General features: G+C 42.2%; 1 protein-coding gene across 7 annotated transcripts in view; it reads right to left on the bottom strand.

Annotated features, from left to right (window-relative positions):
* The window catches only part of IPPK (inositol-pentakisphosphate 2-kinase), a 1,165,378-nt gene that overhangs the window by 727,914 nt on the left and 410,230 nt on the right, over positions 1 to 27,234 (bottom strand). For all 7 annotated transcript variants that reach the window (XM_077452467.1, XM_077452466.1, XM_077452469.1 and 4 more), the window contains one exon: positions 1,408 to 1,526. In XM_077452467.1, the coding sequence (XP_077308593.1) occupies positions 1,408 to 1,526 (119 nt within the window). The remainder of the gene's footprint in view (positions 1 to 1,407; positions 1,527 to 27,234) is intronic.

Below are 27,234 nucleotides of genomic sequence, written 5' to 3' on the forward strand. Positions count from 1 at the left end.
GTGGTCCCATGATGTACGATAAAGAAAGAAAATATTCCATGGACTCAACATGCCTATCAGCAAATAGTCTGGGATGTCTACATTCCAAAATGGGGTCATTTGGGGGAGGTTTGTGCTATCTTGGCATTTTATGGCCTTCGAAACTGATCGCTAGTGAGGAGTGAAATCAAAAATGTACAGCCTTAGAAATCCTGAAGTTGGTGCTTGGTTTCCGGGGTCTTGTACGTGGCTAGACTCCAAAAAAAAAGGCTAGCACAAGGTATTCCCATACTCAGAAGTAGCAGAATTTATTTTTGGGTGTAATTACACATATAACCATGGCATGTGTGAGCAATATATCATTTAGTGACAACTTTGTGTAATTTTTTTTTTTTGTAATTGTTCAACCACTTGTGACAAAAAAAATTAAATATTCAATGGACTCAACATCCCTCTCAGCAATTTCCTTGGGATGTCTACTTTCCAAAATGTTTTTTTTTTTTTTTTTGGGGGGGGGGGGTGTTTACTGCGCTGTCATTTTAGCACCTCAAGAAATGAGATAGGTAGTCAAAATAAAAGCTGCATAAATACTAGAAAGTGTACCCTAGTTTGTAGACGCTATAACTTTTGCACACACCAATAAACATACTCTTATTGACTTTTTTTTACCAAAGACATGTGGCTGAATATATTTTGGCTAATTTATTTTATTACATTTTTTTTATAACAAAAAGTAGAAAATTATTTTTTTTCCAAAATTTTCAGTCTTTTTCCGTTTACATCACAAAAAATAAAAAGGCAATCAAATACCATCAAAAGAAAGCTATTTGTGGGAACAAAGGATGCAAATTTAGTTTGGGTACAGCATTGCATGACGGTGCAATTACCAGTTAAAGCAGCACAGTGCCAAATTGTAAAAAGTGCTCTGGTCATTGAGCAGCCAAATCCTCCGGGGCTGAAGTGGTTAAGGAAACCATGGTTGACATATTTTGTGATTCCCTATGGACAGGACAAATAATTCTCCTCTAATCAATGGAGGTTGCATATTACCGCTCTAGTTATAAAACCCAAAGGGATGTCTGAGCTGATACAGACAATTTTTAACTAGTCCTAGAGCTGATATATAGATATATATATATGGGCTAAGGTAAAGCTACTAGAATCTAAAATAATCTATATAAAGCATTGAGCACTTGATCTAAAATAATTTAGCTTTGATACAAAATGAACTGCATACTGTTCTGAACATACCACGTTTATTGTACTTTGCAGTTCATTAATACTTGCTTAAAGTACTATGTAATAAGGTAATTAGGATATAGATTTAAAATAAATATTTAGCTGGTTATATTTTACAGCCAGACAGGTGTGAAACTATCCTAAACACACATACAAATATTACAGCTTTGAAATTGAAGGTTCACTCACCTTAATCTCGATGCAGAATATGGGTCTATGCTCTATAAATGGGAAGGTCTGCAGTCGAGTGAGGTTAGGAAGGCACATGGCATAACCACTAATATCCATCTCTTTTTCACACCGAGATTCTGCATCACAAGGGAAGGGCAGCATGAGTTAATCCATTAAAACAGGGTGCAGACTTACCATGAAGCTTACCAAAAATCATAGACCTGACATATGATATTTAAAAAGACTAACTGGCATTATTGTACTACAATCACAAACATGAAATAATATATTACTCAAAATCTCTAGTGCTTAATATATGCTTGGAGACCCACATTGTCAATAACATACAAAATTAATTCCTCTTCAGATGGCAATCAGAAGCTCTTCTCTACCTGGTTATTTTCTAAACCACATCCCTTTCCACGCTGTACCAAAATAATATTCCACCACTCTATAAAAAAAACTTTTGGAAGATCCTTAATAGGTGGTCCAATAATCCCCATCGTGGTTTGGTCGATTGTACTCTATAAAAATGAACGTCCTGCCCAGGATATGATATCTGTTTAGGACCCTTCCAGTCTTGACTGATAGGTCAGTTAAAGCTGTTTCAAAGAAAGATACTGTAATGTAATAAAATGGACATACGGGCACCTGAACTGCCAGGATGGGTGGACAAAGAGGGCGGGACTTAAATAATGTACGGGGAAGTTAGCTTAGAGTAACCAAATAAGAAGAGGTGTGGGTGGTGCGGGGAGGGAGATGGAGGGGGGTGTGTTCCCTGGGCCTCACCTCATGCTAAAGAGTTGGAGATGGCCACAGTATCTGGGACCCCTGACAACTCAGTGGCCCAATTGGGGCCATTGGGGAGAGAGGGATGGGGGGCGACAAGGGGGGGAGGAGGCACTGACGAACAGACAAGGACCCTAAAAGTGAAAAAAAATTAAAAAAACAAGGAGATGATAGACATAAATTTTATGACCTATAATGTAAGAGGTCTTAACACCCCTAGCAAGAAGCATAACATCTTAAAAGAACTAAAAAGTTACGGGGCAGATGTAGTATATCTCCAGGAGACACACCTCCCACACACGTCAAAAGTGAAACTATACTCAAATAGCCACCCCACGTGGTACTACGGGGACACAATAACAAAAAGAGCAAGAGGGGTAGCAATAGGTTTTGCAAGAAGAATACAGTTTAAGTTAGAGGAAAGAAAAACGGACCCGGAGGGTAGATTTCTTTTTCTCAGGGGTAATTTAAGTGGAATGGAGTGTACTTTAGCAAACATATATACACCCAATAAAAATCAGATAAATTATTTTAAGGGAATTCTGGAAAAAACTTATGGAAAACTTATTGAAACTAAAATAGAAGCAACCACGCTATCAGATAATGCACCAGTAAGAATGAAAATAGCAGCCCTGAATTAATAACACAGAAGAAATTTCAGGATCAATTTTATGGGAAGCTCATAAAGCTTACATCAGGGGGGTCCTTATAGCCATGGGAGTGAAGAAAAAAAAGAAAAAAAGAAGATGGGAGAAAATTAAAAATTAGTTGACGAAATTAATAGAGCTGAACAAGAACATAAATCTTTTAAGGATCAAATTAGAGAGCTATACCAAAATATTGTTTTAAAAAGGGATGAAGTTTAAGAGCTATTGGAGCAAGAAACCAAAAAAGTTTTCAAAAGAATTGCTAAAGAAAGATATCAGTAGGGAAATAAGCCCAGTAAACATAGTTACATAGTAAGGTTGAATAAAGACACCAGTCCATCTAGTTCAACCTGAGTGAGGAGTCCACAATTGTCCCTATCCTTGTACATTGCACACTCACATTGGTGCCTGCCCTCAAGGAGCCCACATCTAGCTAGAATATTGCAGAAAAAGAAATCTATAAATTATATAGAAAAAATACAAACTAAAAACGGGGAAATGGTGTAGAAGACAAAGAATATAGCAGAAACATTTATGAACTACTATAAGGGGTTGTACGCTGTAGAACAGAAGGAAGGTCTACTGGGAGGGAAAAAATCGATGGAAGTAAAACCTTTTTGAGAAACGCTGAATTGTCAAAAATCTCTGAAAGTGATAGGGAGATATTGGAAGGGTCCATCACCGAGGATGAAATAAATGGAGTATTGGGGGATTCCACAACACTTATTATAAAAAGTTTAAAGAGATTTTAACCGCTAAGTTATGCGGTTACATGAGCGGATTAGCAAAAGACTATGTAATGAGCAAGGAAGCATCGGCTGCAACGATCACAGTCATCCTGAAGGAAGGAAAGGAAGGCTCGCTGTGCTCAAGTTACAGGCCAATATCCCTGTTAAACGCGGATATAAAATTGTACGCCAATGTATTGGCAGGGAGGCCGAGGGGCTTGTTGAACACGCTGATACACCCGGATCAGGTTGGTTTTGTAACAGGGAGGGAGGGATGAGAAAACGGGGTGAGAACATTGTTAATACTACAAGAGATAAGAGAGAGTAGGTCCCCAGGCCTATTCCTATCCCATGTGACAGTGACGTAACGCGTAGGATGGCAGACGGACACCGGAAGTGATATACGCATACGAGTGGACCGCTCGTGACGGTTTTGTATATGCAAATATTTCATTGAAACCATGTGAGTAGCTTGATATTTTTAATAAAATTACTTTGTTTACATAACATACTACACCATGGTTGGCTCCGCTTTTGTTTTCTGAATACCCTTCCAAAGTTGCCTCCTACACCAAGTGCCAAGATAAGAGGAATAGCGTGGTGCTCGATCTCCCCCCTCCTCCCCTGCCTTCCCTCCAGGAGATTATATTTATGCTGTTAACCTTAGAGCTGTAAGGTAATTATATAGTACACTCACTGGTCGGTGGACACCGGGATATGCATTTGACACTTTGCTGACACTTATGCGTGTTTATGGTTTTTATTTATTGGAGGACTCTGGAATTTCACTATTGTGGATGAATGCACTGGACACTTTATTGACACTTATATGTGCCGATATTGATTTTTGCAATCTTAATATTAATTTTGAAGGATTTTTTCTAATTTGTGTTTGAAATTTCACTTGAGTGACACTATTCACTGTGTATTGGGATACACACATCGATATACTTTGAAGTTTGTTTGATCATCTTAATGTTTTAATTTGTCTAATCACCACGTGTTTATATTTATTATATGTTTTTTTCAATATACATATCATTTTTTATTATTTTTTTTCACTGTGATATTATATCCATCACCTGGTTATAAATGTTTTCCTTTTATGTTTTGGACTTTTATCACATGAATTCTTATTTATATGTCTTTATTTTATTATTTATTCGAGTATTTCTCACGCTGAGAGCTCAAACACCACTTTATGTACTCTGTCCATTTATCTATTAGATTTGACTCATGCGGTGTATGCAGCACTCTTGAGACGTGACTCATCTTTGAACTTTGCCTAAAAGTGCAGAAGCCTCATATTGCCATAGATCCATGGGTCATCTTGCTGCATGGAGTGAAAGGTGGTATTAAACAATATAAAGATTCATTGGTACCAAACCTCTTAAAATCTAGCAAAAAGACTTATTCCTAAAAAAATGGAGAGTGGCGGAGAGCCCAACTATTTGGGAGTGGGTAGACGTGGTAGAAGAAACATATAATATGGAATGTTTAAAGTATAATCTTGAGGAAAGAAATGGAATGGGACAAGGGGAAAATGGAAGTGTTGGAGGGAATTTAAAAAAACTTGGCATTATGCAGAAGCTTTGAGGTCCTAGGAAATGAGTATGTAGAGCAAAAATAGCTCAAGGAAGAGAAATTGAAAGGCTGCACGGAGGTGGGGGTGAGTATTAGGGAGGAGTGGGGGAGGGGAGAGCGGGGGTTAGCGGGGGGGGCTTAAGTTATGCGGTATTGATGAGAATATGTTTAACTCTGGCATTAAAAGGTGAGGAGGAAAAAAAATATATATATACCCCCCCTCCCCCACAGGAAATGAAAAGTAAATAAAAGTGATACAAGAGATTTATAAAGGCCACGATGATGAGGAATTGAAAAGAGACATAAGGAGCTATAAGGTGATTCAAGTCTCTTGAATGAGTACGCTGATGTGGCAAAAAAAACAAATATACTGAGATGCATATGGGGAAATAAGAGACCCAGGGTAAATATAACACATCTTGTACACCCCTAAAATAAGGGCTCCTGGTTGGGTGTACCAGATTTTACCAAACACTACCAAGCGGCTCAATTGCCCCAGTTGATTTGTTCTCACACACCCAGCAGTCCTGTCCATTTTGGATGACTCTTGAATCAACTCTCTGTCCAACAAGGGAGATTAATCATTTGATGTGAGCCAAGGACAGACTGACTATACTATGTACCACACTTTCATTTTCAATAACATTATGGGATTGGCTGATGAGAACACATGGTTTCAAGTCTCCCCAATGGCTTCACTATTGGGCAACCCTGCCTTCACTGTCTCAATCCTCAAGTTTTCCCTGATGGACCAATAAAGGTTTATTATGTATTGCAGATTTCTGTGACCACAGTGTTGACCTGTCAAAACCATTCCTGTAGAAAAAATATCAGCTACCCAATTCAGAACTCTTTCATTAAACCCAGAAAGAGCACTTCCTAGCTATCTTAGATAGAACTTCTGATTTAACTCCCTCCACAGCGATAGAATATTTATGCAGGAACTTTGACAAACACACTGGTCACATTTCTAAAATTTGCATTATATTGAATACAGCCTAATCTAAGCAGCTCTATATAAGCAAATGGGAATACAATATTAATGAGACTTTGAAACTGGTGTATCGGTGTAAGCTGGCACAACATACATCTAAAATGCTTATTAATACCTCACTGATGGAAGCAAACTATTGTATAAAGTATTTCTAAAATGGTACATGGTGCCTGTAAGAGTGGCATCTCGTGTCCCAGGATCCACCCTGCTGCACTTGGACTGTGGAGGGCACGATGTTCCACACCTGGTGGACCTGCCCAAAAGTAAGGAGATTTTGGATCCATACCTATACTTTTATCTACTTGCTTACTCAGGTGAACCTTACCAAGTAATTCATATGTGTTCAGGTTTAAAGAGATAAGGTGACAACCCTATCCCCATCCCTCCCCCCTGTGACAAGCTATTGGTGGGAGAGATGAAACACGATTGGACAGAAGTGGTTATATCTTCATTGTATGCCAGTCTGAACTCTTATGAGCTCTGTGCAGGCCATAATTCATATTTGATAAAAGTGCAGCGCTTAACCTATGAAAATAAAAATTTGACTTAATATATAAAAATGTATAAACTTTGGCAAAAAACCCAAACAATGAAAATCAAAATATTAGTGAATCCAAATGCAGTGAAAATCAATAGTGAAAAAGTATTCTCAAAAGTTAATTATCAAATAAAAAACCTTCATCAGTAATCCAAAAGTCCAATACATTTGAAAAAAATTGTGAAAAAATTCAAAAAGTGTATAGTAGAGCTACACAGTATAAATAATGTCCTATGTGAGTGAACAACAAAAAGTGTGGTTGATCATTGTTTGTTCAAACAAAAAATAGTGCTTGACCACGTGGACCCTTTACTGCTATAGGTCAGTAATGAATGGAGGCTTACCAGATCAACGGTCGGTGTACGCAAATACGGTCATCCAGACGGTTCGATGCGGAAAGCTGGAAAACGACCCAGTCCCTCAGATGTTCCACAATCACCGAATCAGTTCGAATCCTCTCGTGAGCCAGTCTGTGCGGCTGCAAAAACGTAGGAGTTTCGATACAGGAAGCCGGAAGACAACCCACACCTTAGAATGTCTCGTAATCACCAAGTCCGTTCTGGTCCTCTCAAAAGTCTCGGAGTATCATATCATTGTAAAGAGTGGGAGTTATAAAGCTGAGGGGTCAGCTTTATAACTCCCACTCTTTACAATGATATGATACTCCGAGACTTTTGAGAGGACCAGAACGGACTTGGTGACTACGAGACATTCTAAGGTGTGGGTTGTCTTCCGGCTTCCTGTATCGAAACTCCTACGTTTTCGCAGCCGCGCAGACTGGCTCACGAGAGGATTCGAACTGATTCGGTGATTGTGGAACATCTGAGGGACTGGGTCGTTTTCCAGCTTTCCGCATCGAACCGTCTGGATGACCGTATTTCCGTACACCGACCGTTGATCTGGTAAGCCTCCATTCATTACTGACCTATAGCAGTGAAGGGTCCACGTGGTCAAGCACTATTTTTTTGTTTGAACAAACAATGATCAACCACACTTTTTGTTGTTCACTCACATAGGACATTATTTATACTGTGTAGCTCTACTATACACTTTTTGAATTTTTTCACAATTTTTTTCAAATGTATTGGACTTTTGGATTACTGATGAAGGTTTTTTATTTGATAATTAACTTTTGAGAATACTTTTTCACTATTGATTTTCACTATTGATTTTCACTGCATTTGGATTCACTAATATTTAGATTTTCATTGTTTGGGTTTTTTGCCAAAGTTTATACATTTTTATATATTAAGTCACATTTTTATTTTCATAGGTTAAGCGCTGCACTTTTATCTTTTATGTTTTGTTGTGCCTAGTATCTTGGTTATAGTGTTCAGCTGCTGTTCTTTTCATTTTTAATTTTTTTTAATTAATTTTTGTTACTAAGCGCAGATTTTTTATATTTTTTTCATAATTCATATTTATATGTTGTTTTTTATGTTAAGAAATTTTGTATTCTGATATACAACTAATGTTCATTATTTATAGTCAATATACCTGTTGAGTTTTACTTTTTCTGAACATTTTTCAATAAAAATTATTAGAAAATAAATAATATTTATTATAAACGTATTTAGATTATGTGAATCTGCACTCCTCAGCCACCAAGAACTCTAAAATGAGGCCCAAAAGTGACAAAAAAAAAAAAGAATCGCCCAACTGCATAGCAGGCATTAATGAAACACACACAAAATAGGTGTTTTGACTTCGCAATAAAATCATCTTCCTGTACAGGACACTGGAATCTTTAATGCATTATGGCATATGCAGATACATTCAGTTGAATGAATACTGGCAACAACAAAAAAAAAGCTGTTGGGACATCTCCTATATAACCCCTCCCACCCCCAGCTAGGCTCAGTTTTCTGTTAAGCAATAGTCCTGTGCAGTTTTCCAGGGAACAGATTTAACTGATAAGTCAACAATCATTTTTTTTCTGATCAGACAGTAAAGGAGACAAGCTTTTTGAAATAATGACTGGGAAAGGTGGGCAATATAGTAAATAATGCCAACAGGCTCGCATAACAATACTGCCTTTTACCTATAGGTAAGCCTATATTAAGGCTTACCTATAAGTAATGGAAATACCTCCTAAACATGCACCATTTAGGAGATATTTACCGTATATGCAGCCAGTGAAATCACTGGCACATGTGCTCTGAAGAAACATCTGTCTGCAGTTTCTTTAGAGCCCTGTGCTGTGACCAGCGGCCCCCGCGCGCATGTGCAGGAGTGACGTCGTTGCAGCTCCGACCATTTACAGTGCCAGAGCCTGAAAACCCAGAAGAAACACCGGGAAGCCAACTCAGCAATGTTCAGGCGTGGCTGGAGGGCTTCGTTCCAAGCTATTTCATAATGAGTTAGTATGTGATGCATACTAGCTCATTATGTCTTTGTCTTACAGGTTCTTTTTGTTTGTTTTTTCTCCAAGAGTATACAACCTCTTTAAGCCCATAACTGCCGACAGAGAAGGCTTGAACATCCACTGGTAAAACTTACCAAATGTGTGAACAGAAGACCAGATGGAAGCCTTACATATCAGAGAAACATATGCAAAAAGAAACAAATGCTCCTGCGCTCTAAAGATTGCCGTAGGGTAAATTGAAGAAGAGGGAAACCTTCACAAGTCATGCTACTGCATCAACTGTGGTGCTGCTCTCACCTGGCTAGGGGGAACCCAGGAGCAACTCTAAAAGAAAACAAGGACAGAGGGTGCAATACTAATTGTACTAAATCTGTTAGTGATTCATGCGCTTCTCTGAAAGAAAACAAGGACAGAGGGCAGACCAGCCTTGCGCATTACCTTTTTGCAACACTATAATTTATTGAAAGTGAAATAATATACTCACAAATGAGTGATGAATTAAAACAGATAATACAAAGTCCATCATTAGCCTCATCCAGCAGGATCTGGTTGCCAGTAGACTTGGGTGGGTTGAACAAAGACCAAAGTAGGCTGATGCATTTCGAGGGTGACCTCTCTTCCTCAGAGCTGGATTTGGACTGTAGGTAGATGGTTTTAAGAGGACTGAGATCAAATGGATTTGTTCATGTGGTTCAGGCCCCTCCTTCAAATGGGAGAGCTAATGACTGATTAAAAAAAAAAAAAATTAATTCACCATTGGGGTTAAATGCCCCCAGAATCATGTGCATGCATTTATAATTTATCCTCCTTATATATATTCTGATTCTCATACATAAAATAGAAAAAAAAAGATTTCAGTATGCTGTTCAAAATGAGACAGAATCAGTTTGAAAACCACAAATATGTTTCTTATTGCTCTAGATCTCTAAAGAGTACAGCATGCATCATTATGCAGATACTCTCACTTTGAAGCCAGATGAAAAAATGGCTATAGGCTGTATTGGGGACTATTACAATAGGAGCCCAGAATGGAAAGACTAGGGTAACTGAAGGCATGTATGGATCACACCATCAGTGATCCATAAATTTGTGGTTTTCAAACTGATTCTGTCTCATTGTGAACAACATACTGCAATCTTTTGTTATTTCTATTTTATGTATGGGCATCAGGATATATACATGTTTATAGGAGGATAGATTGGAAATGCATGCACATGATTCTGGTGGCATGTATCCCCAATGGTGAACATTTTTTTTTTTAAATCAATCATTGGCCCTCCCATTTGAGGGAGGGGCCTGGACCACACGAACAAATCATTTGATCTCAGTCACCTTAAAACCATCTACCTACAGTCCAAAACCAGCTCTGAGGAAGAGGGTTCACCCTTGAAACGTATGAACCTAATTTGGTCTTTTTTCAATTCACCCAAGTCTACTGGCCAGCAGATCCTGCTGGATGAGGCTAATGATGGACTTTGTATTATCTGTTTTAATACATCACTCGTTTGTGAGTATATATATTATTTCACTTACAATAAATTATAGTGTTGCAAAGGTAATGTGCAAGGCTGGTGCACCCTCTGACCTTGAATCACTAACAGATTTAGTAGAATTAGTATTGGCAAAGAGGAGAGGCACTCGATCCTTCACATCATAGACCTTAAGCCAGTCATAGTTTGAATCTCGGCTGGTTCAGCAGATTCAAAGCATGTATGGCCAAGCTGAATGTACCCAAGTTGATCGATCAACTTGGGTACAACCAGTCTGTCAGATTTTTTAATCAGAAAAGAGATTTTTCTTGTGCAAAATTTCAAAAAGTACAAACAGTCAAAGTGAAAACTCAGGATATATAAAACATAGAAATATTGAGTTCACATCACCAAAATTGTATCAGTTTTCAGCGTCTATATCACATACCAAGGTATACATTCTGCACAGTAAATATAATAATCAGCATAGCATATACCAATAAAGTAAAAACACAGAAGGAAATAAGAAGGGAAAAAAACAAAAAAACAAAAAAAAAACGTAAAAAGTGTGCGCTATTCTCCAAACGATCACCTCCACCATGCAAAATAAACATCTGTCCCACTGTAAATACCCAGCTACCGCCAACATCCTACATCCCACTCAGACCTTCAAAATCTATAAGATGAATCTCAGCTGCTCTTTCTCCTACACCTGGAGCAGTCTAGTAAAAATCAACTAAGGCGGGACAGATTACGGTAAATTTATTGGACGCATTCCTGTGCGGCTATGCATATTTTTCTTGAACAAGTATAGTATTAACTTTTTGTATCCATTGGTGAGATGTGGGGGTCTGGGGAAAGAGCCAGCCGGTCAGATTTTACATGCATTTATTGCCAGGGGCCAGCTGATCTATGGCCAGGATTAGGGTGCTACAGAGAAGGAAAGACAATGAGGTCAATTCATAAGAGTTTAATAATGACTCATAAAATGTGGTAAAATAACTCCTGCGGTAAATCAGTTTTGAAAGTGCAATTTTTTTGTAAGAATTGTGCGTTAAATAACGAATAAGCTGGTTTGTTTGTTTGTTTGTGTGTTACCACATTTATCTGAGGTCATTTCCTGTGGACAGATTATAACTTCTGCTACTACATTGGGCCTAATGGAGAGACAGACAGGCTGGGAGCAGAAGCCAAATGTGGTTAATTTGGTCGAACTCAAGGTAAGTTCACGAGCATGCTCTCTGCTTGCAAGCTCTGCATAAAACATCCACCATGCACTGCATACCACTGCTACCACCATGCACGCCACCGCTGCATCCACCATGCACGCCACCACCAGCAAACTCTGCATGCACCATGCGCAGCAATCCTGCATCCACCATGCAGGCCATCGCCAGCAAACTTTGCATGCACCATGTGTTGCAAGACTGCATCCACCATGCACTGTAATGATGCACCCTTCATGTACTGTAATTCTGCACCCTCCATACACACCAACGCTAGCAAAGTCTGCATCTACTATGCACTGCACTACTAGCACATTCTGCATCCACCATGCTTTGAAATTCTAGCACTGCAATGCGCACCACCTCTGGTATGCATTTATGTAAATCCATGCACTACAATCCTGTGCAGTTTTCCAGGGAACAGATTTTACTGATAAGTCAATCTATTTTTTTCTGATCTGACTGGGAAAGGTGGGCAATATAGTAAATCTGCATTAACCCATGTTATTATTCCAGATCTATACATGTAACCTACTGTGCATTGTGGTTATATTGCAGATGTAGCAGTCTTCAAATTTGGCTTGCAAAACCCATGCAGTACAGTCAAGGTACTGAATTAACGTTAATGTTCATACTTTGTACAAAATACTTGTTTTTTTGGAGAATAACCAATTTACTTTCCATCTTCAGGGTCTTTCACACATGGACCGAGACAAGAGTGTTCCAATTGTGAAGGTAAATGTTGCACAGTCCTTTTACACCACCCCCCACCCCCCCAGCTCTTTCTCCACCTCTCGTCCTCTCTTGGTTTTTCTTTTCATTTCTCTTTTTCTCCCACTGTCCTTTCAATATTTTGGAGCTCAATGCAATGCTGTAAGTACTATAATTGTCCTTCCTCTGTTGTAGACTACCTCACGATTGTTTAAGAAAAAGTGGAAGGAAAACCCGGATAAAACAGTCAAAGGTAGTTGAATATACTTGAATGTAACTGAATTGTAAACAGTATAGAAATTGTATATTATTTTTATTTTTGTAAATAATCATATTTTAACACAAGTTCAAAGGACATATGAAACAGGTCTTCACAACCCAACGAAGAAAACCGTTGTTACACTTACCGGTAACAGTATTTCTAGGAGTCTTTCAGGACAGCACCTGGAGAGAGGGCACAGCTCCACCCACTTCCCAGGAAACACTGCAGTCTTTGCTTTAAAGCCTGGACACTTCCACTATGGCCTCAGTTGTTATCGGCCATGCTGAAATTATATAAGCAAAACATAGAAATAACACCACATTAACATGCATAATCAAGGGAGGGTCACCGGTATTGTCCTGAAAGACTCGTAGAAATACCGTTACTGGTAAATCTAACCAAGGTTTTCTCACTTCGTCTTTCAGGACAGCATCTGGAGATAAGCGAGTACTTACTCTAGAGTGGGACCACTGCCTGCAGGACCTTCCTGCCAAACGACTGCTCTGCTGCTGAGAGCAGGTCCATCCTACAGCATTGAGTGAAAGTGGAGAAACTCATCCATGTGGCTGTCATGCAGATTCACACTGGCAAAGCCCCACTTTTTTCCGCCCAGGATGTTGCCACAGCATGAATTGAATGGGCCACTACCACTGCGGGAGGTTCTACTTCTGAGGCCCTATAAGCTTTGTAGATGGCTATCTGAAGCCACCTTCCAATCGTGCTTTTAGAAGCTTCTTAACCCCTACGAGACCCTGAAAACAAAACAGAAAATTAGACTAACTCCTAGACCTAAACTCTCTTGTTACCTCCAGATAGCGTAACACACATCTCTTTATGTCCAGACTATGAAATTTCCTTTCTTTAGGGCAGGATGGCAAAGGACAGAAAGTTGGTCGAACTATCTCCTGGGATCTGTAAAAAACTGAAGAGACCTTTAGCAAAAACCCCGGGGCTGTCCTCAGCACTACCTGTTCTGGAAAAACGGTCAAAAAATACTCAATGATAGCTAAGGCCTGCAGCTCGCTGACCCATCTAGCCGAGGTAACTGCCACTAACAGTGCTAGCTTTAATGACCAACATTTAACTGTGGCTTCTAGTCAGTCTAGTGATAACTGTCTCTCCAGAAAAACTGACAGCGCAGTTACCTGAACTTTTAAAAGGCACTGGCCACCAGACCCTTCTCCATTCTGTCATGGACAAACTCAAGAACAGAAATGTCCTCTTGTGAAGAGCAATTATTTTTTTTAAATGCACCAGGAGTTGAAGTATTTCCACATTTTAAAATAAATGACCCTTGTGACATTCTTCTTGTCATTTAGCAGGGTACACATTAAAACCTTTCAGACAAACCCTTTCTCCTCAGGATTTGCTCCTCGGTATCCAGGCTGCCAGCCTGAGATGATCTACATCGGGCTAAAGTAGGGGACGCTGACTCAGCAAGTCCTTTTGAACAGGAAGCAACCAATGGGGCTCTACCGCTAACTTTAGTAGGATTGAAATCAAAGCCCTCTTGGGCCAACACAGGGCTACTAGAATTAGGCTCGTATTTTCTCCCAGTAGCTTCTTGAGCACTAAAGGGATCATTTGCACAGAGGGAAAGGCGTAACAAGCGGAAGGGCCAGTGCATCCAGACCAGCCGCTTGGTCCTGCCTGTTCAGAGAAAAGTAGACTGATACTTTTGCATTCGCTTGTGATGCAAAAAGATTGACCTGGGGAACTCCCCATCTGCCTACTATCCTCTAAAGTGGTTTAGTGTGAATAGAAAAAATAGAATTGAATGCGTCCAGGTGCAATGTAGCGCAACTATATGCACATGACCGCAGGTAATCGCAGTCATTTGTGTCAACTGCGGAAAGCAGCATGAGAAGGGATTCAAGGGACCAAAAAAAATAAATAAAAGGGTTGCTATTGGAACGACTATTAGATAACTGCAGCTGAACGCAACTGCACAGAAACGCACATAAACACACAAACACAGGTAATTGCACTGCACAAATGCAGCTGATCGCTGTGCCTGGAGTCTTAAATTTCACAGAAAAAAAAAAAAAACATGCTAAACCAGGGATCCTCAAACTACGGCCCTCCAGCTGTTGCGGAACAACACATCCCATGAGGCATTGTAAAACTCTGACATTCACAGACATGACTAGGCATGATTGGAATTGTAGTTCCTGAACAACTGGAGGGCCGTAGTTTGAAGACCCCTGTGCTAAACTGTGGCAGAACAGCCGTCCGTGTGAAAGGGGCCTAAAACTGTACAAGCTAACCAGAATATGGCCTGTATACAAACTCTTCACGACCAACTTGACACCACTCTCTCTAAAATCAATGATTTGGAAAATAGGAGCAAACATTACAATTTCTGTCCTTATCAGAGGATTATCCGAATCAGTACTGGACCATCCAGGGTTCAGTTAAATCCTTTATAAATGACATTATTCCTGACATCCCCAATCACAGACTTGAACTAGACAAAGCCCACAGAGCGCAACCACCCTCCAATCAAGATGGGCGGCCAAGGGATATTGTGGTAAAACTCCACTTCTATGCAGCGAAGGAAGAAATAATGAAAAAATCCAGGGACTCTGATAACCTCATTATAAAAGTACATAAAGTTAAATTGTTTGCAGATTTATCCCCCACCACGGTCCAGAGGCGAAGATCTCTCAAAACTCTCCTGGGGATCTTATTCCAAAAATCTGTGAAATATCGGTGGTCTTTTCCCTTCCACCTGCACTTCCAGTACCAGAATAAATCTTACAGAGTCACAATCTTCCAGGACGTTGAACGATTACTCCTCCAGCTCGGGTTCATCTCCAAAGAATTACAACTCCAACAAGTGGGCGACTGTCCAATCTCCTCCAAGAGAACCCCTCCTGGAAGCCCTCTAACTCCACTATGGAACAAACAAGAAACAAAGAGGCACAGCGAATCCATCTCTCCATGAAATGGGCCCGCCAGCCGATTGACCCACTGAGGATTGTTGGTACTTCTTCAGACAGTTGAACCTGCCGACAGTGTAGTGGACTCACCTACATTTCCTTGGTACTCTATCTAGCCCATAGGGCAATTCTACCCATCCTTAACCTGCTCCTGTAATTGTCAGTCTACCCTCTTGAGCTGACTTCACTTCCACGAGTTATACTTCCTCAGTGACTTTTGTTCATCTAGCTTGTGGGGGCTACCAGGCTGACTGGTAATGTTAGTCACACTGTATAACATTTCCATTTGGGGTGACCCTCTTCAGGTACGGCCATTTACCCCCCGCCCACCCCCCCCCCACCCCCCACACACATCACATCCTTTAGGATGCTTTAGATTTGCATGGTCAGATTATATGCATTGTGTTAACAAGCTTTATATTTGGTTTACTTTTGTTCCCTATACATAGGTCCCTCACCACCACTGATTCACCAGGTGGCCCTGTGGCCGGAGCGGTTCAGCATGCCGCTCCTCCTGCTGTGACTCAGAGACATAGACCACCTCTGGTGACATCAGGATAGCAACCTACATTGAGGTTGCCATTACACCGAACGCTACACAAAGTCTGGGGGATTGTGGGGGGGGGCATGGACTGGATGGCAGTGGAGTAGGAAGCAGGCAGAGTGAGCTCCTCTTAATGAAAATCCTTCCTGAAATCATGCTCACAAAATAGCCCTAAAAACATTACTGCCAGACAGTGCACAACAGCGGGGAAATTGATCAATATGGCAGGGAGGCTCAAACAGATGGCAGGACAGAGACAAAATCCTGAGGCTATCCAGAGAGAAAGGAAATATTCAGCTTGGTAACGGTCATGTGGTAGTCTTCCCTGATTTCTCTAATGAAGTTCAAAAGAGAAGGGCACAGTTTCAAGATGTTAAAAGGTGGCTTAGAACACTAAATCTCAAATATGCCATGCTGTTCCCTGATAGACTAAGAGTGGAGGAAGATGGCCGTGTACAGTTCTATGAAAATCCTAAGGCAGCAGCAGCAGCCTGGCTGGATCAATGTGGGTGACAAGATGTAACACGCTGACTACAGAAACTGAGTACAACTAACTTTGCCCTCAAATCATGGAGGATTTACCCCCCCCCCCAAAGGTCTCCCCATTTCCCCTGTGTCACTTTACACACATATCCCCCCTCCCCCCTAGGAGTGCCTGCAAGGGGATTGGGAAGGAGAACACTAAACCATGCTCTACACAAGGGGGGTAAAAACAAGTCTTTATCTCCTTTGGGAACAATGCACCCATACACAGGACATGCCTGGGCATCAATGCTCTATAACTAACATTAACGCACACTGTGACAAAATCTAAACCACCATGAGACACTGCTGAACTATAATGTCGCATAATTTCCACTCCAGTGTTTCAGAATACTGGACTGCAATAGACTCGCTCGATCGAAGGACTACTGAACATAGGACTTCACCTGCTCCCTCCCCATGTGCTGTGCAGTGAGAAATCAACCCATCTCAGATATACAGCCTATTTTTTCATCATAGCTTTTTATGCTATAACTGGTTCAAGTAGAACACCTCCAGTCAGTTTGGAAGGCTGGAAGAAAGTCCGAACACTGGTCCATGGGTATTGTATGCTTTCACCAAGTTGGGGAGGTGAAAAGCAGGGAGGGAAGGAAAATGCCAGATCAGTAGATCAGAGCATTGGGGAATGTTGCACCCTTGTGCCTACATTTTTATGTTGGAAAAGACGCCCAAAAATGCATAGTTATTGTGTGAATTGTAGTGATGTTCTTAGAATTAATATACAATATATGTTAGTAAGAGACGCTACCCTGCCGGTATATGTACCCCCAGTAAGCCATGACCAACGGGGCAGATATTAAATTCATGGAATGGAATGTGCGAGGTATGCAAGATGAAATTAAACGAACAGCTGTACTCACATTTCTTAAAAGACAAAAAGCAGATATTGTGCTGGTGGAGACCCATGTCACTGAGCATTTGCAGGCGGCGTTGAGGCGCCCCTGGGTGGGATGGGCATATCCCAGCACCCATAAAAACAGGGGGGGGGGGGGTCACAGCGCTAGTGGCTAAATCTGCCCCGTTTGAACTGATAGCTGTGGAGACTGACCGGCAGGGTAGATGTATCTTTTTACATGCACTTGTTGGAAGAGCCCCCTTGGTAATTATAGCTGGCTACATCCCCCCACCCCTATACAAATCCGAAGTAGTTAGAAGGCCTAGCGTTTATAACACAACACCCAACAATACCAGAAATTTGTATGGGGGACTTTAACAAGACAATATCTCCATCTCTAGATCGATCGACAGATAGGGGACCAACTAGGTGCACCCGTGCAGACCAGACTATCTTGTACCATGACAGAGTTTGCCCCAGTGAATGTGTGGAGGCACAACAACCCCACAACCAGAGCCTACACATGCCATTTCACAGCCATAATACTATGTCCAGAATAGATGTTGTACTAGTGTCCCAGGCTCTACTACCTAAGGTCACGGGGTCGGGGATCGCACCAAGGATGTTGTCAGACCATTCCCCTTGCTGGGTGACAGTATCACTGGGGAGTGCCCCCACTGTACGCACATGGAGATTGAACCCTCACTGGTGGTCGGCCCTTACAGATCATGATTACATTGAAAGAGATTAAATACTTCCTGGACAGACTTAGAATCCCACCCTCCCTTAACACAGTATGGGATGAATTTAAAGTACGGGCCCAATGGATTCTTACCACCAGAAACAGTCATCTAATCTAATACTACAACTAACTGATAAATTGCAAGAGCTGGAAACAATTTAGAACTCCAATCCCATCACTAAAAATCTAGACAAGGTAAAACTACAGTCCCACATGGTAACACAATTATGCACTGAAAAAGACAAAGTATATTTTTTTCTGCAAGCAGAGAGTTTATGAGCAGGGGGAGACTAACCCTCTAAACTCATATTGACCCTGTAAAGATCAGAAAACGTAGGTCAAATGCTATTGCACAAAAAAACAATAATGGAATGGGAAAAAGATATAGGCCCCATAGAGGAGGAAGACTGGGATGAAATAATAGAAGGAACCACACTGATGTCCCCCAAGTTATCCGACAGACTGACAAAGATATACACTGTACCCAAATCCTACCCGACTTCCCTAAAAAATTATTAGCCTATCTAGCCAACATGGATGATAGGCCTAGTAGTAGTCTCCCTTAAAGCGGAGGGCCGGTTATAAAAAAAAAATAATAAAAAAGTCAGTAGCTGCAAACACTGCAGCTGCTGACTTAATAAACACACTCACCTGTCCAGGGCGCCCACGATGTCGGCCGCCTGAGGCCGACCCGTCCCTCGGCTCTCGGGTCCCGGCGCCGCCATCCCTTGTAAGGGAAACAGGCAGCGGAGCCTTACGGCTTCACTGCCCGTTTCCTACTGCGCATGCGCGAGTCCCGCAGCTACTGCGCATGCGCGAGTCCCGCAGCGCTTTCTGAATGGGACGCGCTGTGTTCTGGAACACACAGTTCCCAGAACACAGCGTGACTCATTACCCAGAAGACGCCGCGACGAAGAGAGAAGACAGAAGATCTCCGCGGAGGAGGAAGAGGAAGATTAGGATAAAGTGCCTAGCAACAGGCATTTCTGGTAAGTAAAAAAAAAAATTTTTTTTCATTTTTTTTTTTTTTTCGATTTTTTGTAATTTTTAACATTTTTTTGTTTTTCAGGGTGGCCCTCCCCTTTAAAGACACTGAGGGAAATAACATTACAGACTCCTCATGTAGCATCCCAGTATTTTGCAATTCTATAAAAACCTTTATAAATCCCATACTACACATACACAAAGGGAACTTAATGTGTATTTAAATACAATCCAATTCCCCAGATTAAAAACAGAACAAGTGAAATTACTAAATACACCCATAACTACACAGGATATTACCAATGCTATTGCCCAACTGGCCAAGCCTAAAACTCCTGGATTAGATGCACTGCCCCTGGAGTTCTATGCAACATACTCGGAAACACTCATACCTAAACTCAACGATCTCTACCAATCCATATTTGACACAAACTCACTCCCTCTATCAATGCAGGAGGCCCAAAAAATTGGACTCCCCAAACCGGGCAAAGACCTCCATTACCCTGAGTCATACAGGCCTATCTCACTCCTACAGGTAGATATTAAGATACTAGCTAAAATACTGGCCAATCGATTGAACACAGCTATACTCACGCTAATATATACATGAACATACAGGCTCAACATGACAATTCTGGAAGCAGGGTGGTGGTAGCACTAGACACCACCAAAACCTTTGATTCTGTAGAATGACCATACTTGTGGGAGTGCTTACACAACTGTGGCTTTGGTTTACAGTTTATGAAGTGGGTTAAGCTTCTTTATCAGACACCTAAAACAAGAGTATCTGTCAACGGCTGGCTTTTGGAACAGTTCCCTCTGGAAAGGGGTACAAGACAGGGATGTCCCCTCTCCCCCCTACTGTATGCCCTGGCAGCAGAGCCACTGGCAATTGCCATTAGAGCGGACACGAATATAAAGGGATTGAGAAGAGGACACACAGTAGATAAAACAGGTCTATATGCTGATGACACTATACTGTACTTGGCAGATCAGGGACGTTCACTACAGGCTGCACTTGAAATCATTGAAAAAATGGGTAGTTACTCGGGATTGTGTATCAACTGGGACAAATCCCAAATCCTCCCACTGGACACCCCCCCCCCCCCATAACAAACCCAACTTTACCATTATCTAGAGTATCCAAAATGAAGTACTCGGGGTGGAGGTCACTAAGATTTTGATGGACTACACACACCTGAATATTACACCCCTATTTGACTTGATAAAGTCCAAAACCCAGACATGGTCCTGGCTGCCACTAGGGGTTATGGGACGTATAAATATAATAAAAAAATGATATATGGTTTGGCATGCTCCTTTCTATATCCCTATAGTCTTTAAAGAAATGGAAGCCATTCTAAACTCATTTGTATGGGTAAATGGCAGACAAACTGGCCTGGCATGTTCTAAAGAACCCTACGGATATGGGAGGAGTGTCCCTTTCTGATCTACAAGATTATTACTTGGCAGCTCAACTCTCCCACATGTACCACTTTAACAAAGTGTAAATGCAACGCTATAGATCCTTAGTATGTAATAAACCAGGTCACTCAGCATTTACCCCACTCCAAGCTATCCTCAGAGGGAAACAAATCACAAAAAAAAAACAAAAAAAAACAACAATGTATAATATGGGAATGCTACTCCATCAAAGAATATGGGAAATCACGTTGAAAAAGCAAAACGCTGGGAAAATTCACACCCCACTTTGGTTCAACAAACACCTACCTGAGTTAGAATCTCTCAGACTCGACAGTATGGGTTACACAAGGCATAATATACCTCCATCAGGTGTTATCTATCTCCAGACTCAAGCACTTTCAAGTACTAAAGGAAGAATATACACTCCCTAAACAGATGGCTTTTAAGTACCTAAAACTCTGCCATGCATTAAAAACACAATTACCAAATATGGAGGTAGTGTCAGATTCTGTCCCAGTTCTGGATATAATAATGGCAGAGGAACCCTCTAAACTCATATTGACCCTGTAAAGATCAGAAAACGTAGGTCAAATGTCATTGCACAAAAAAACAAAAAATGGAATGGGAAAAAGACATAGGCCCCATAGAGGAGGAAGACTGGGATGAAATAATAGAAGGAACAAGACTGATGTCCCCCAAGTTATCCGACAGACTGACAAAGATATACATTGTACCCAAATCCTACCCTCCATACATATGACCTAACTTGCCATTTGTGCCATGCAGCACCAGGTAGGTTATTCTATCTCATATGGAGCTGCCCAAACATTCAGACATATTGGACGCAGATTGTTCCGTTTTTACATGACAATATGGGATCCCCAGTAGTATTAGACCCCAAACAATGTCTGCTGGGACTTCTGCCAGATGTAGAAGTTGACAAATACCAAGCTACATTTCTAAATGAAACTCTGTTTATGGTGCATAAGGGCATAGCCAAGGTATGGATGCAGGCTCAGCCTCCCTCCATACGCCAATGGAAGAGGGACATTAATGATGCACTGCTACTTAAAAATTTAGTCTATGCCCATAGAAAGTGCGCGCATAAGTACTTAAAGGTGTGGGACAGATGGTTAGAGGATGGAGAAACATGTGCCTAAAATATTCCAAGCCCTACAAAAAGTGACTGTTCTACGAAGGTGTAAACCATGAAAATCTTAATCGGAACTGTATTGGTAGCAGAATGACATGAAGTCTCTTAAATACTGGATGTCTATACCCTCATAAACTTGTGCCTTAATATGTATGTACAAAAGAATCTCACACAAAATAACTGTTATAATGTACTGCTTATTATTCCATATAAGCAACTTCTTTGTAAAATGACTATTATCCAAATAAAGTTGGCTTTATTTAAAAAAAAAGTTGCGGGAATGTAGCTCCACAGGACCAAGTGCAAAGCCGATAAACTTTAAATGAAAAGGCTTTTATTTTCAGCAAGCAAATCAAAATAAGGCTTCCAGCAGCACACAAGCAAAAATACTGGCATTGGTGTGTTGTTTTGTCTCATCCAGGTCAATGAGATGGTCTGACACCAGGTGACACCTACCTAGGAGAAAATATCGTAGGGAAGGCATCTGTCTGCACCACAAACTCTTTTGCAAAATCAGGAGCCACAAGCACCGGATGCTGGCACAATGCCATCTTAAGCTTCTGAAAGGCTTCTTCAGCATCCGTATTCCATTTGATCATTACAAACTTCCTGACTTTTGTTAAGTCAGTCAATGGTACAGCGATTGTGGCAAAGTTGGGGACAAACCTTCGGTAGTAGCCAACTATGCCCAGAAATGTTCTGATCTTTTTGGTTAGTGGACAGGGCCAGTTCTGTATGGCTTCTATCTTATTCAACTGAGGTTGTACCTGGCCTCCTCCACCCCAATCGCATATTTTTCAGGATTGTTTGTGAACCCTGCTTTCCTCAGAGAGTCTATGACTGCCTGAACCCAGGGAAGATGGGACTCCCAATCAGTGCTAAAAATGACAATATCATCCAGGTAGACAGAGGTGTATTGTCGGTGGGGGCATAACGGTTTGTCCATTGAGCTTTGGAACGTGGCAGGGGCAGAGTGTAAACCAAATGGCATCCTATCATACTGGAAGTGGCCTTCGGGAGTGGAAAAAGCAGTTTTTTCTCTGGCTTATTTGGTGAGGGGAATCTGCCAGTACCCTTTTGTGAGGTCCAACTTGGCGATGTACAGGGCGGGACCCAACTTTTCAATTAATTTGTCTACCCAGGGTATCGGATAGGCATCATACTTGGACACTTCGTTAAGGGTGGCACAGTGGTGTAGTGGTTAGCACTCTCGCCTAGCAGTAAAAAGGGTCACTGGTTCATATCCCAACTATGACACTACCTGCCTGGAGTTTGCATGTTCTACCTGTGCCTGCGTGGGTTTCTTATGGGTACTCCAGTTTCCTCCCATACTCCAAAGACAGAAACACCTTTGTTTGTTGAGTTTGAGGCTTAGAGAGGGTAGCAGCAACCGGCACCAGGTAAATTCTGGCAGGGTCTCCTGCATTGACACCTACCACAGAAGACACCTGTTCTCGATCTCTCCAGGGTTTTAACAAATGTATGCAATAAATTTGGTACGGTTTCCTTTTACCAGGTTGGTGCACCCTGTAGTTCACTTCACCCACTTTTTCCATCACCTCAAAAGGGACCCTGCCATTTGGCTAAAAATTTGCTCTCTACTGTGGGAATCAGAACAGCCACCCAGTCCTCCACTTGAAACTGCTTGATCTTAGCGGACTGGTTGTACACCCTCCTCTGGGCCTTCTGGAGATGCTCTCTCACTAATAGGCATCACTCTAGCCACCCTCTCCTGCATTTGAGTGATATGTTCTGCCACCGTTTTGTGTGGCGAGGACTCACTTTCCCAGGTTTTCTTCACTAGATCCAGCAGTCCACGTGGTCTTCGCCCATATACCAGCTCAAATGGCGAGAAGCCCGTGGAACTTCTAGGATGACAAATAACAGGGCAGGGAGCAACATGCCCCAGTCCTTTCTGTCCTTCTGGACCACTCTTTTTAACATTCACTTTAAGGTCTTATTAAACCTCTCAACAAGGAAATCTATCTGGGGGCGATACATGGAGGTCCGCAACTGCTTGATCTAAAAACAGTTTACACAAGTCCGCCATCACCTTTGACATGAAAGGGGTGCCCTGGTCCATCAGCATCTCCTTGAGGAACCCAGTTCGTGAAAACATTTGAAACAACTCCCGGAAAATGGCTTTAGAGGAAGTTTTCCTTAAAGGGACCGCTTCAGGATACCTAGTTGCCTAATCCAGGACTACTATTATATATTGATGTCCCTTGGCTGACTTTACTAAGGGCCCCACCAGATCCATAGCAATCCGTTCAAACGGCATCTCCATTATGGGCAGGAGTACCAGGGGGTTTCTATAGTGGGGCAGTGGGGTGGTTAACTGGCAAGTAGGGCAGGATGCACAGTACCTTTTCACCTCAGCCTTTACCCCTGGCCAGTAAAACCTGTCAGTTATCCTGGCTTTAATTTTTTCAGCCCCTAGGTGTACCCCCAGTGCATCATTGTGGGCTAAATCAAGGAGAATCCATCGATATGACTTGGGAACCAGCAATTGCTCCACAGTTTCCCCTTGGTTTTCAGCTACTCTATAAAGCAAGTCTCTGTTCAATGCAAAGTGAGGAAAACTTTGTTCAGCACCGGGCACTTGTGGGACCTCATTAATAATTGATACCTGCTCCCAAGCATTGACCGAAGTGAGGTCCTGTAGCTGCGCGGTGCCAAACACACCCCTGGACAACCCCAAATCTGGGTGCACTAGCCTAGAGGAAGTTTCCCCCTCATCCTCCTCAACCAAGGTCTGCAATGGGAAAGATTCATCTTCACCCCCCCCCCCCCCCCCAACATGACGTGTAGGGGAGAGATTTCCCGCACCCCTCAGAGGCCAACTCAGTCTTGAGACCTGAAAGATGAGCATTATCAACTATATTTTCGTATTTTCTGAAATGCCATTATCAGTGACAGGTATCTCAACATTATGGGTGTGTGTTATGGGTGGTTCTGGACCAGATCCCTCAAGGTTTGGCCCTCAAAGGCCCAGTGTCCCCAGTTCTCCTGGCAGCCCCATCTGTACCTGGTTCCACAGTTCAATAAACGGCAGTCATGCCCCACTATGATATCATGTACCAGACTTCTTACCACCCCAACCTCTTGTGTCACTGAGGTACAGCCATAAAAAACAGTCACTGGAACCAGGGGGTACTCCCTGGTGTCGACCATGTATACACACTACCCATAAAGTCTTACATACAGGGCTGAGTCTTCTGATCACTCTGGCATTTACCAGGCTCACCATGCTACCAGAGTCCAGTAGAGCCCTGGCGGGAAGGTGGTTCACCCACACTTGACACTCAAACTGTCCTCAAGCTAGATCAAGATGAGTGGTACATGCTCTTTGCACATAGAAAGCTTCTCCGACCAGTCCTGCAATCTATAGGCTCCTCCTGAAGTGGGCATTGTGCCCGGGTATGCCCCCAGAACTGATATCGCCAACAATGTATGTCCCCCATCCTTGGGACAGGAACCAACCTCTGTGGTTCTGCGGAAGATGATGCCGGTTTGCGAGTTCCAATGTCTGGCAGGGCTTCTCTCTTAGGTGATGTGGCTGGCCTGGTTGCTCTTGGTGTGGGTTTCCGACATTTGGCAGGCCCAAGCAGGTCTTCCACCACGGTGTACATTTTGATCAACTCTACCAGCTGGTCAGAAGTTGCAGGGTCTTCATGGCTTACCCAGCGCTGTAGGTCACCTGGCAGGGACCGCAGGTACTAGTCCATCACCACCAGTTCCACCATTTGCGGGTCCGTCAACTGTGGTCACGCCCAGGCGGGCCAGGATCTCTGCCTTCAGACGCTCATAGTCGCTGATGTGCTCAACCGGGCAGTCAAAGTAGGCCTTTTGTGGGTCACCAGTAAGGAAAGGGGAAAGAATGCCAGCCCATTGGTCACAGGGCCACCCCTCTCTCCGCTATCCTCTCAGAGGTAGTGAGAAAGGCCTCTACATCATCGCTGGATGTCAGTTTTTGCAAGAAATGGCTGGCCCTCAGGGATACTTGGTTGCCAGCAGCGATGATCGTTTGCTCCCATCCCTGAGCCAGGAGCTGCACTGCCTCCTGCAAGGCAGCCACCTGTGCCTGAGTGGACTCCTGCTGGGCAGCAAACTGTGTGGCTAGCAACTGTGCTTTCCTGCTGTGCTAGAGCCTGTGCCAGGGCCTGCTGCTGCTGAGCCATGGTTTCCTCATGGCGACGGTTTGCCTCTGCTGAGGCTTGCTGCTGGGTCATGGTAGCTTGCGCCAATGCCACAGAGAACTTTCTTAATCTTAAATGTTCTGACTCTAGGGCCAGGATGGATCCTTCCACCTGCAGCAAGGGTATGTAACATGTGTTTGTACCCCACTTCTCATATCCATGGCTAATTCTACCCCCCTAAAAGGCGACTATCAGAGTTGATTTTCATAAAACACAAGGACTTAACTCTCCGACCAAGAGACGCAAGGCTTTTCAAAGTTATCATTCCAAAAGGGGGCCTACCTAACCTCTGGTGGAATTATCAGCTGGCCCAAATCTCTATTGTCTACTCTAGAGACCCAAAACCTGATTGGATAGAGATGGAAAGACAGTCCTGAATTTCACAATAGACTTTTTGATATGGAGCCCTCCCAAGTCACGGTAGGGCTGCAACTAACGATTATTTTCATTGATTAGTTGTCTGAGAATAACAGACAGAAGAGATATACTGTATATACTATTAGAGGAAATATACTGTATATACTACTAGAGGTTGAATCTGGTAAATATCATCAGACTCGTTTTTTAAAGAAAATAAAAGTTAAAGACTGTTTTGCAGATTTGCAAAAAGAACTGTGATATTTTATATGCTGGCCATACACAAACAATGTCTTCTTAATTTTTTTATTTTTTTATTTTTTTTGAAGGAACGTTTGTTCAATTTTCAAATTGTTAGTGGGGTCAAATCAAGGTTTGTTTTCAACCACAGCGACAGGAAATTTTAGAAATAATAGAAAACTGCTTGGTTAAAGGAATTTTCAGACAGTGTATGTGGTTTTAGTTCAGAAATTACATTCATTTTAAAGGGGATGTAAAGACAATTTTTTTTTTACTTCTAAAAATAACAAACATGTTCTACTTGCCTCCACTGTGTAGCTCGTTTTGCACAGCGTGGCCCTGAACCTGGTCTTCTGGGGTCCCTCGTGGCTGTCTCAGCTCCTCCCCGCAAGAACTAACCACCTTCATGCAAGCTCTCTCGCATGGTGGTTAGTTCTTGAGGGCACACTTCAGTGATACGGCCGGCGGCTATAGCCGCTCACTGTATCACTCGGCCCCACCACTTGGTGCACAGTGTCATTGGATGTGATTGACAACAGGGTGAGCCAATGGCTGTGCTGTTTTCAAT

This window comes from Lithobates pipiens, unplaced genomic scaffold, assembly GCF_037356315.1.
Source record: "Lithobates pipiens isolate NorthernLeopardFrog02 unplaced genomic scaffold, aLitPip1_a1.2 Scaffold_23, whole genome shotgun sequence".
Taxonomy (NCBI): Eukaryota; Metazoa; Chordata; class Amphibia; order Anura; family Ranidae; genus Lithobates; species Lithobates pipiens.